General features: G+C 43.9%; 1 protein-coding gene across 2 annotated transcripts in view; it reads left to right on the top strand.

The window, feature by feature from the left end:
- MGAT5B (alpha-1,6-mannosylglycoprotein 6-beta-N-acetylglucosaminyltransferase B) overlaps positions 1–11,004 on the top strand; it is a 301,884-nt gene extending 290,880 nt beyond the window's left edge. For both annotated transcript variants that reach the window (XM_058172876.1, XM_058172875.1), the window contains 2 exons: positions 6,183–6,454; positions 10,482–11,004. In XM_058172876.1, coding sequence (XP_058028859.1) covers positions 6,183–6,454; positions 10,482–10,680 — 471 coding nt within the window. In that variant the 3' untranslated portion in view covers positions 10,681–11,004. The remainder of the gene's footprint in view (positions 1–6,182; positions 6,455–10,481) is intronic.
- The last annotated feature ends 1,199 nt before the right edge of the window (positions 11,005–12,203 follow it).

Genomic DNA, 12,203 nt, shown 5'->3' with positions numbered 1-12,203 from the left:
CGCCCGGCAGCCCTGTTTCGGGTGACCCGCTCCCTCCTTCATCAGGAGGTGCGGGATGACCCCTTACAGGGCCGTGCCGAGGAGTTTAGTGGTTATCTATACAATAAAATCGTTCAGCTTAGGGACGGAATGGATCAACAGTGGGTAGATCCGGGTGAGGGGCTGGAGACACGTCTTGTTGAGATTATTTGGGATGGATTTGACCCTGTGACTCCCGAGGACATGGACAGGTTGTTAGGGCGGTTGAATGCCACCACATGTTTACTGGACCCGTACCCCTCCTGGTTGGTGCTGGCCACACAGGAGGTGACACGAGGCTGGCTCCAGGGGATTATAAATGCTTCTTTGATGGAGGGTGTTTTCCCCGCCGCCTTGAAAGAGGCGGTGGTGAGGCCCCTCCTCAAGAAGCCTTCCCTGGACCCGGCTGTTTTAGGAAATTACCAACCTGTCTCCAACCTTCGCTTTGTGGCGAAGGTTGTTGAGAGTGTGGTGGCACGTCAATTACCCCAATACCTGGAGGAATCTGTCTATCTAGACCCGTTCCAGTCTGGCTTCCGACCCGGGTACAGCACGGAGACGGCTTTGGTCACGTTGGTTGATGATCTCTGGAGGGCCAGGGACAGGGGTTGTTCCTCTGCCCTGGTCCTATTAGACCTCTCAGTGGCTTTTGATACCATCGACCATGGTATCCTGTTGCACCGGTTGGGGAGTTTGGGAGTGGGAGGCACCGTTTATTTGTGGTTCTCCTCCTATCTCTCTGACCGGTTGCAGACGGTGTTGGCAGGAGGGCAGAGATCAACCGTGAGGCCCCTCACATGTGGGGTGCCGCAGGGATCGATTCTCTTGCCTCTCCTGTTCAACATCTATATGAAGCCGCTGGGTGAGATCATCAATGGCTTTGGGGTGAGGTACCAACTGTACGCTGACGACAAGCAGCTGTACTTTTCCACCCCAGGCCATCCCAACGAAGCCATCGAAGTGCTGTCCCGGTGCTTGGAAGCTGTACGGGTCTGGATGGGGAGAAACAGGCTCAAACTCAATCCCTCCAAGACGGAGTGGCTGTGGATGCCGGCACCCCTGTTCAGTCAGCTGCAGTCGCGGCTGACTGTTGGGGCGAATCATTGGCCCCAGTGGAAAGGGTGCGCAACTTGGGCGTCCTCCTGGATGGACGGTTGTCTTTCGAAGATCATTTGACGACCGTCGCCAGGAGGGCTTTTTACCAGGTTCGCCTGGTTCGCCAGTTGCGCCCCTTCCTTGACCGGGATGCCTTATGCACGGTCACTCATGCTCTGGTTACCTCTCGCTTGGACTACTGTAATGCTCTCTACATGGGGCTCCCCTTGAAGAGTACCCAGAGGCTCCAGTTGGTTCAGAACGCAGCTGCGCGGGTGATAGTGGGAGCCACACGTGGGTCCCATGTAACACCTCTCCTGCGCAGTCTGCACTGGCTACCTGTGGTCTTTCGGGTGCACTTCAAGGTGTTGGTGACTACCTTTAAAGCGCTCCATGGCTTAGGTCTAGGGTACTTACGGGACCGCCTGCTGTTACCGAATACCTCCCACCGACCTGTACGCTCGCACAGAGAGGGACTCCTTAGGGTGCCGTCCGCCAAGCAATGTCGGCTGGCAGCCCCCAGGGGGAGGGCCTTCTCTGTGGGGGCTCCCACCCTTTGGAATGAACTTCCCCCTGGACTTCGGCAACTGCCGGACCTTCGGACTTTACGCCAAGAACTGAAGACCTATTTGTTTGTTCGCGCAGGACTGGCATAGGATTTTAATAGGATTTTAATTAGTCTTAATGTTTTAACATTTTAAAATTTGGGTTTTATTTTAAATGTTTTAATTCGGCCATTTGTAAAATAAGTTTTTTAAAATATGGTTTTATGTGTATCCTGCTGTTGTTTTTATCATGGCTGTAAACCACCCTGAGTCCTTCGGGAGAAGGGCGGTATAAAAATTTAATAAATATATAAATAAATAAACAGAATTTAAGTACTTCCTTTTGCATAAAAGCAAGGGTGGTTTTGATGGCCGTAAGAAACGGGCTTTATTGCAGTTGCAGGCAAAAACGTGGGCATCTCTGGTCAAATTGTATCCTTCAAAGATTCCTCAGTGAACAGAGGCAGCACTGCCACATGTAACCATTTACTCAAGACATATTTCTGCAAATTTTAATGCATATTTGATATTTATGTGCAGTTATTTACAGATACAAAATAGGAAAACAGAGGACATGGCAGTTGGAAAAGTCTGGACACCCTTCCATTCAGCACTTTGTAACACTTTCTTTGGCAAAAATAACAGCTTCCACAATTTCCTCCTACTAACTAAAAGTCCTTCTGTTCTTAATTTGGAAGTTTTTCCCCCCTACTTTTTCTTGCAGAACACTTCTAGTTCAGAAATATTGTTAGATGTCCTTGTATGCAACACATGTTTGAGCTCTCCCACAGATTTTTGATAAGGCTCAAGCCTGATGGAAGTGTGACAGCCATTCCAAACATTATTTTAATGGTTGTCTAGGAGTTTTTTTTGTTGAAACGTTTTGCCCTTTTTTCTCCAAATACATGTTGTTTGACCTAACCATTCAAATTTTGTTTCAACAATCCAAGGCACTTTTTTCTAAAATATTTTATCAAGATTTTCTTTTGCATACTAGATGATGAGAGGTTGGAGAAAAGGTTTCTTTCTGAGTTATGCCCAATGGTGGGATTCAATTATTTTAGTACCGGTTCTGTGGGCGTGGCTTATTTTGGGGTGTGGCTTGGTGGTCATGTGACTGGGTGGACATGGCTAGCTGCTCATGTGACTAGGTGGGCGAGCCTAGCTGCTCATGTGACCGGGTGGCCCTGGCTATGGGCATAGAAACTACTCAGAGGGCTAAAAAAAGTCATTTCTGACTGGTCCTCGCACTTATGACCATCCTCACATTTATGCCCATTGCAGCATTTTTAACAACCATGTCACTCATTTCACAACTGCTTCTCTTCACCACGGTTACAAGATAGGAGGCAAAATGTAAAATGTGAGGACAGTTGTAGGTGTGAGGACCGGACAAAAGTGTGAGGACAGGTCAAAAATAACTTTTTCAGCCCTCTGAGTAGCCCCTATGCACAAAATGCTGCAACAGGGATAAATGATAATCGGTCATAAGTGTGAGGACTGGTCAAAAGTGCGAGAACCTGTCAGAAATCACTTTTTTCAGCCATCTGGGCACATAGGGACTACCCAGAGGACTGAAAAAAGTGATTTCTGACAGGTTCTCGCACTTTTGATCAGTCCTCACACTTATGACCGGTCATCATTTATCCCTGTTGCAGCATTTTTAATAACCACGTCACTCATGTCACAACTGTGGTGCTTCATGTGACCGGGTGGGCATGTCCAGGTGGTCATGTGACATAGCTTCTTTGCCCTAATGACTGTTTGCTGCAATGTTCGTAAGCATGAAAAACGGTCATAAGTCATTTTTTCAGTGCCATGCTTGTTAAACCAATTACCAGAACAAATCCATTCTCCCTCCCTCTTTCTCTCCATCTTTCTCCCCCCTCTTTCTCTCAATCTTTCTCCCTTTCTCTTCTTTATCTTTCTCCCTTCTATCCTTCATCTCTCTTTCTCTCCATCTTTCTCCCTTTCTCTTCTTCATCTTTCTCCCCTTCTATCCTTCATCTCTTTCTCCATCTTTCTCCTTAATCTCTCTTTCTCCATCTTTCTCTCCTTAATCTCTCCTTCTCCCTCCCTCTCTTTCTCCATCTTTCTCCCTTTCTCTTCTTCATCTTTCTCCCTTTCTCTTCTTCATCTTTCTCCTTAATCTCTCTTTCTCCATCTTTCTCTCAATCTTTCTCTTCTTAATCTCTCTTTCTCCCTCTCTTTCTCTCCATCTTTCTCCCCCCTTTCTCTTCTTTATCTTTCTCCCCTTCTATCCTTCATCTCTCTTTCTCTCCATCTTTCTCTCCTTAATCTCTCCTTCTCCCTCCCTCTCTTTCTCTCCATCTTTCTCCACCTTTTTCTCTTCTTCATCTTTCTCCTCTTCTATCCTTCATCTCTCTTTCTCTCCATCACTCTTTCTCCAGATGGGGTAGGGTAGGCTGGTGCTATGGGTGGGAGGCGGCCATAGGACAGTCCTGCTGGGTGGGCGGCAGGCCGAAGCGATTGACACACACTTTGCTGCCCACCCGATCCAAGCTCCTCGCTGGCCACATGGCCAGTGAGGCACTTTAATTGCTGGCTAGAGAGACGCTTGGATGCAAGCAGGCTTCGGTTGGTGGCCGCGTGGCGCTTGGCTCGGGTGGGCAGCGAGGTGAATGGATCGGGTGGGCAGCGGCCTGGCTGCTGCCCACCGATCCATGCACCTCGCTGCCCACCCAAGCCAAGCGCCATGCAGCCGCCAGCGAGCCTGCCTGCATCAAGCCTCTTGCTAGTCAGCGATTAAAGCGCCTCGCTGGCCATATGGCCAGCAAGGAGCTTGGATTGGCTGACTAGCAAGAGGCTTGGATGCAGGCAGGCTTTGGTCAGCAGCCGCGTGGCACTTGGATCGGGTGGGCAGCGAGATGCATGGATGGAGGCAGGGTTCGGTCGGCAGCTGCATGGCCAGCGAGGTGCTTGGATGGTGTAGATCATGGCCAGCAGTTGGGCGGGCGCAGGTCAACCACCTTTCCCAGTCCCGCTTCCCCAGGGGCAGCACTCGTCTGTACTTGCCTTCTGCTGCTGGAGCGGTCAAGGCAGTCCGAGGTGGCAGTCCGAGATGGGGAACAGAGTGGTAGGCGGCTGAGCCAGACATTTAACAAGCGGTTCGGGTGTGCTCCCAGGGGGGAGGAGAGTGCGAGCCAGCAATTTTACAAATGGTGCCATGACACTGGTAAGTAATGGTGGGGAGGGGAGGGGCAAGGGGTGGGGTGAACCGACAATTTAACAAACGGTTCGGCTGAACCGCCTAGAACCGGCTGAATCCCATCACTGGTTATGCCCCAAGCATAGTATAAGCAATGCCATTCTGTGGACAAGTGGACGACCACTCCAACCTCGGCTAAACATTTTGGCTGGTTATTTGCAGTGACCTACAGGTTTTGTGTTGCAGATCTGATCTGCTTCAAGATAGTTCTGGTAAAGATATGTTTTTCTTGATCTTCCAGACTTTGCCTTGACTTTAACAGTTACAGTATGTAACTTCTATTCCTTATCTAAATATTTTTCAATTACTAGAAATTACTAGCTGGAGGCATATAAATTTTTGTAAACAGTCTTCTCTGGTTTTGGTACTTTAATTTCAAATGCTTATACAGCTGGCTAAAGGAGCTCATTTTGCTGAAAGTTGATAGAACAGTCACAAACTCAGAGATTAGAAGAATCTGAATATTTATTTACCTGAAGAATCATCTTCTGACTAAATATAGAGTTCAGGTAATCAGTGTTTTTTGTATTTATATCCTGCCTTTAATATTTTTACAAATAACACAATATTCCTTCCTCCTCCTACATTCCCCATGACAACAACTCTGTGAGGTGGGTTGAGCTGAGAGAGAGTGACCTGGGAAAAAAGTAGCACTAAATCAATGGGGAAAGTATTTAAATATCTATGCTTGCCATGCTTAGTGTTTTTTTATTTTGCATCTCTGAACAACAATGCGTTAATAGTAAGTGTGCATTCAATTTTGGAGAAAGAAGGTTCTATTTAACTTGCATGATATAGAGGTTGTGTCAGCCTCTATTCATGTAGAGATCTATTGTAACATACAATGGAATGAGGGAGACTACACTTTCCCATGCAGCTGCATAGTAATTACTTTTATTAGACCAGTTCAAGATCAGAAAACAATATGTAAGCTTATATATACTCCAGAAATTTTGCACCCGGCAAGTTGATATCCAAAACAAGGGTGGGGAAAAAAAGAAAATGATATTAAAACTATGGCATCTGAATTTAGTTGCAGTTTTAAGAGAATATGGGGGTGGGGGGGGTTGATATTCAAATTTGTCCTTGGTATAATCTGGAATCTTCTGGATTTGTTGGGATTACAGTTTCCAGGATTCTCAGGCAATATGCTGGCTAGTAATTGTGGGAGTTATAACCAAAAATATCTGGAAAGCACCAGATTAGGGAAAATCAGATCAGGTGACATATTTGCAGCACTGTCTTTTGAAGTGTCGTCTGTATAACAAATGCTTCTTTCTCCCCCAATCGGATAGGATTTCTGTGCTACTGCTGCTCTACCAGCCAAGTCCAGCAGCCCGACTATGCAAAGCTCTCTCAGTCCTTTCATCCTGCAATCCAATGCAACTGCCCTGGTATGGTCTCATAATGTAACCAGCAGCCATCTTCCAGCTTGGCCCCCAGTCAAGTCCCTGCAGGTGTGGCTATCTGAGACTGGCCAAGCATGCACCAGAACTTGTCAGCAGCACAATTTAGTCTGTGAGCCTGAGTTTTTCAAGTTCCTGAACAAAAAAGAAGTGTTCCAGCAGTAAGTTGCCGAGCTTTCTTATGTCCTTCCCTTATTCTTCCAACCAAGGAAATTCTCCTCTTCTTTACGGAACTTTTAAAATGTAAAATTCCAATGCAGACTTTGGAAGTTGATTTGGGGGAAGCAGTAAAGGTCAGCTTATTACCATTATCTGTACCAGTGGTGGCTTTCTACTGGTTCACCTAGGTTCCGGCGAACTGGTAGTGGTGGCGGGAGGCTCCGCCCACCCGCCCAGACATCATCATGGATGCTCTGTGCATGCGCAGAAGGTTCTGCACACGCACACACTCCCAATTCCAAACCAGTAGTGAAGGTAAGTGGAACCCATTACTGATCTGTACCGATGCTGAGTTTTGACATTTAGGCAAGATTATATTGAAAATTAATGTTTTGTGTCCCAGATGGAATCTTATGGCAAATTTGAAGAGTGTGGCTTGTTAAGCTTTTCACAGTTTCAGATTATTGTTTGAAAACTTGTACTTTAATGCCTGTGTTTGAAATTTGCAGATGGCTTTGTTTCATAGGGAGATGTAGAAATTCTATTGAGATGTTGGTGGTGGAGGAGGGGAATCTGTCAAATATGAATTAAATGTTAATATTTTAATTATTCTGCCATATTTAATTGATAATACCAAGAAAGAAGTATTACCCATAGTTTTATGCTGCCCTTCTCCAATCTTTTCCTCTCAGATCTGTTAAAATGACCACTCCCAGAATTCCGCAGCTATCAATTTTGATTGTCTCAAAATATCTAGGGAGCCAAAGTTTGGGGAAGGCTAAGTAGGAGATATCAGTCCGTTTCAGGGATAAGGAGTCCCCAATGTTTGAAATATGGCAGAACTACAACTCTTAGCATCTCTCAGTGTTGGGAATGCTTATTGTTGCTGTTAGTAATTGCAGTTCAGCTACAGTTCTAAAACAAAGTTTCTCCATATCTGCCCTAATTCAAAAGCTTTTTTGCTCTCTTGGCCCAATTAGCTTAGGGATAGACAATATCACTTAGACTTATATACCACTTCATGGTGCTTTACAACCCTCCCTAAGCGGTTTACAGAGTCAGAATATTGCCCCCAATAATCTGGGTACTCATTTTATCTCGGAAGGATAGAAGGCTGAATCAACCTTGAGCTGCCACCATAGTTCTTAACTCTTCAAGTTAGTCTTGAATTAACAGGCACATTTTTCAGTGATTTTATATTTTTGCTGCCACATTATTTACTAAAAACAAATAACATGGCAATGTCAGCAAAATGAAACCCCTTTCACAAATTAAGCTAATATCATCAAAAATTATTGTGGTAACCAGGGATAAGTTCTCTATGGAAAAACCATAAGTTCTTTTCAGTTCTAGTACTCCAAATATAGCTCTCTGGCTCCAGCAACAGCTTAAAGAAATCATATTCCTTCGTTCTGTCTTAGAGCCAAGTGCATATCTACTTCTAGCTGCATCTGACTCACAGTTTGCAGCCAGTAGAACAGAGAGTAGATCTCAAAAGCCTCTCCATAGTCCAGAGACTTTATCTGTTTATTTCCTGCTTTAAAAGGGGTTCTCCCCCCAACACAAATGTCTCCCTGACATTTGTTTAGTGTCCTTTGCACACAGTGCAGTAGACAAAAAATATTTATATTTGGACAGGCCTTCCAGGCATATTGAGCATGAATAGCTTAATGCAGCTGAAAAGATGTTGGGTTTTTGAGGCACCATTATTCTCGTCTCATCTCCTTCCCTTTTTATCCCTCTGTCTGTGAGCATGCATTTGGAACACTGACATTTTAATGGAACATAAATCTGCCACCCAGCTCCATACATAGCTCTGGACAATTAAAATGGGTGCATTATTATTTTTGTCACGGCGGCCAAGCCGGCAATTTGAGTCCGAGTGACATTTTTATATGATAAATAAGAGCCAGAGCTCAGGTTCGACTTGCTAAGCTCCTTTAGCTTCTTAAAATTCAACCATTTTAGAGAAATTGCTAGTTCAGAATCACTAGTTCAAATCATAGTTTATTAAACAGATGACTGGCCATTTACTGAGTAGCAAGGCAAAGCTAGACCAGAGGCTGCAACATGGGACCTTTCAGCTAGTCTGAACTTCAGTTCCCATCAACCCTTGTCAGCCAGGTCAATGACAAACAGTTGTGGAAGTTGTAGTTCAAAAGAACTGGATGGCTCCAAATTGTCAGCTAAGGATATATTACTTGGTAACTTTCACCAAAGTCCAGAGAGAAAACACCAAGTGTTACTAATAGAGACTCAGTGTGGTGAGAGGTTAAGATATTGGACTAGAATAGAGAGACTCAGCTTCAGCTTCTGTACCACCCTCAGCCATAGAAGCTCATTGGAGGACTTTAGACCACTTTGTCTCTCACCTGAAGCTGTAAGGAAAAATAAGAGGAGGGAAAGGTTGTATGCTGCCTGAAACTCCTGAATGGAAGATGAGTTATAAATGTAATAAATACATAGAATATTGATGGCTTTTTCAAAACATTGCTCCCCTTGTACATTCATTCATCCCTTTCTGCTTATTATGAATTTGATGCTAATACAGAAGTGGGTTTCAGCAAGTTCTGACCAGTTCTGAAAAACCGATAGCGGAAATTTTGAGTAGTTCGGAGAACTGGTAGTAAAAATTCTGACTGGCCCTGCCCCCATCTATTCTCTGTCTCCAAATTCCCAGCTGATCGGGAGGAAATGGGGATTTTGCAGTAACCTTCCCCTAGAATGGGATGGGAATGGAGATTTTACAATATCCTTCCCACCAAGCCACACCCACCAAGCCATGCCACGCCCACCAAGCCATGTCATGCCACGCCCACCAAGCCACATCCACAGAACTAGTAGTAAAAAAATTTGAAACCCACCACTGTGCTAATAGTATAGTCAGTTACGATCATCTTCTATGTTATGGATTCCCAGAGTGTCCCCAGGAATCAGGAAGAAGGAAAAAAATGGATCCTTGTTTTTTTAAATTAATTCTGAAAGGATCATTATGATTATGATTGGGAAGAACATGGATCAAGAATCTGTGTCTAAAAGCTGTTCAGACTCAGAGAGAGCGAATGGAAATGTTTGTTTTTAAAATCAATTACTACTTTGAAAAGCACCTACTATGAGGTAAAGTACAGATTCTGGGGAACATTCATTGCATTGGCCTCTTTATGGTTGCTGACATATTACTTTAATCTAGATTTTCCCAACAAAGGTTTTTCTGATATGTCAGGCAACAGTGCCAATTATTTCCAACCAGACTGCTAGGTAGATTGATGGAAGTTGAAGTCCAGCACATCTAGAGGGACTCACCATTGGAGGAGTGTGAATTAAGCATCTATAAATGAGATCAAGAACATTTTTGCTGCCAGTTTAAATTTATGTATCATTTCATTACTGGTTAGCCATGAGATGTTCTATAAACAGATAACTGGACATATGGTCATACAATTAAAACAACTTTTTTCAACAAGAAACATTCAAGAAAAAAATAACAAACACAATGATACCATGTACTTACTGGGAGACGTTTCACCAGGTTAGAAGAGTGTTTAACCCTTTGACTCCATGAAATTCTTTTGTTCCTAATTTTCCTCACTGAAATTAAAAGTAGATCTTTTATGTAACTGTTTTCTCTGCTGGGTTAAGAGCAGTTTGGTTTTGCATATGTGTAAATATCAGTGACACTGATTATAAAAACTCACTGTTCAAATGAAATCTCTGTAGAGTTGTGGTTTTTTTTTAATCCATCCAGTTGTGGATTCATCAATAACATTCAATTTGGCCCTCAGGAGATATCTACAGGCATAAGATTATAACCCCTTAAAACAATATGTATCACATAGATATGCTCACCAAAGAGAGCATATCTGTATGTTCTCGTTCTCTTTGCTTTGAATTGCATTAATAGCCCTGTGTTTATTGCTGGGTAAAGTGTTAAATGGTCTTTAATACTGCTTCCACAGAGATGACATCTCAAGAGCCATGTTAAACTCTACCATGACAAAGTTCTTACTGAGGCTTTCCTTCAATTTCTAGGCTCAACGTTGTTTGTGATAGCACAGAGTCTGAGATGAATCACCTTTATCCAGCTGTGGCTGAAAATGTCCGGGAATGCTACCTTCAAAAGGATCATCTGTTATTCAGCTGTGCTGGATGCAATACCAAGTACCAGCGCCTCTGCCCATGCCGTGATTACCAGAAGGGACAGGTGGCACTCTGCAGAGACTGTTTGTGACTCCACTGAGGCAAGTGTTGTGGTGACATATCACATGCACTGAGTGACTTTCCCCCCCACATAAACTCTTCTGCAATAGTCAAGAAGGATCTGGAATTCAAGACAATTCCAAGAAGGAACATATTTTTGGAGACTTGCAAAAACACTTGGATGCCAATGATGTTGGTTTGTCTGCCATTCAAGGATGAATAACTCTTTTAATGTTCCTTTACAACAACTCTTCTACCACACCCAAAATCATTTGGCACCCCAGAAGGAACCTAGAAGAACAAGCTGATTTTTTTCAGAAAGCAAAGCACCTCTTTAGTATCTCATCTTCCTGAAACATTATTTTTTATGAGGCAAATAAGTTCAAATTAAAGCAGGAAAGTCATGAAATTGTGTGTGTGCGCATGTGTTTTTATTATTATTATTATTTTTAAATGCCATGTCTTCAAAATGCTTGGTTTTCTCTTTGGAAAGAGCTAATCTTGATAGGAAGGGACGCAGTAGCTCAGGGGGCTAGGATGCTAAGCTTTTTGATTGAAAGGTTGGCAGTTCAGCGGTTCGAATCCCTGGTGCTGCCATGTAACGGGTGAGCTCCCACTACTTGTCCTAGCTTCTGCCAACCTAGCAATTCAAAAGCACGTAAAAAATGCAAGTAGAAAAAATAGGGACCACCTTTGGTGGGAAGGTAACAGCGTTCCATGCACCTTTGGCGTTGAGTCATGCCGGCCACATGACCACGGAGACAACTTTGGACAGTGCTGGCTCTTCGGCTTTGAAACAGAGGTGAGCACCGCCCCCTAGAGTCGGGAATGATTAGCATGTATGTGCGAGGGGAACCTTTACCTTTACCTTAATCTTGGTAGGAGTGTGGACTAAGCAATGGGGCATTCCCCAGTGTTGTTGCTTTGAATTACATCTGTCACAATCTCTGATAATTGGTCATGTTATCTCAGGTTTATGAAAGTTGCAATTCCAAACTTCTGGCTATTGCCTAATCCTGTGACAAAAGATGATATGGGATGAAAAAGAAAAGAAGAAGGAAGTACTTACCAAGAAATGTAGTGCAGCATGTCATTCATTGTCATAGCTTTGTCTGAAATGGTATAGGGTTTCCTTCCTTAGCAGGCCTCCAAGGTCCCTTCCAACTCTGCTATTCTATTCTATTCTATTCTATTCTATTCTATTCTATTCTATTCTATTCTATTCTATTCTTTAACATAACAACAGAGTTGGAAGGGACCTTGGAGGCCTTCAAGTCCAACCCCCTGCCCAGGCAGGAAACCCTACACCATCTCAGTCATATGGTTATCCAACATTTTCTTAAAAATTTCCAGTGTTGGAGCATTCACAACTTCTGCAGGCAAGTCGTTCCACTTATTAATTGTTCTAACTGTCAGGAAATTTCTCCTTAGTTCTAAGTTGCTTCTTTCTTTGATCAGGTTCCACCCATTGCTTCTTGTTCTACCCTCAGGTGCTTTGGAGAACAGCCAGACTCCCTCTTCTTTATGGCAGCCCCTGCGCTAATGGGGCACAGC

This window comes from Ahaetulla prasina, chromosome 2 (genome assembly GCF_028640845.1).
Source record: "Ahaetulla prasina isolate Xishuangbanna chromosome 2, ASM2864084v1, whole genome shotgun sequence".
Taxonomy (NCBI): Eukaryota; Metazoa; Chordata; class Lepidosauria; order Squamata; family Colubridae; genus Ahaetulla; species Ahaetulla prasina.
This window is presented reverse-complemented; position numbering and strand designations above follow the sequence as displayed.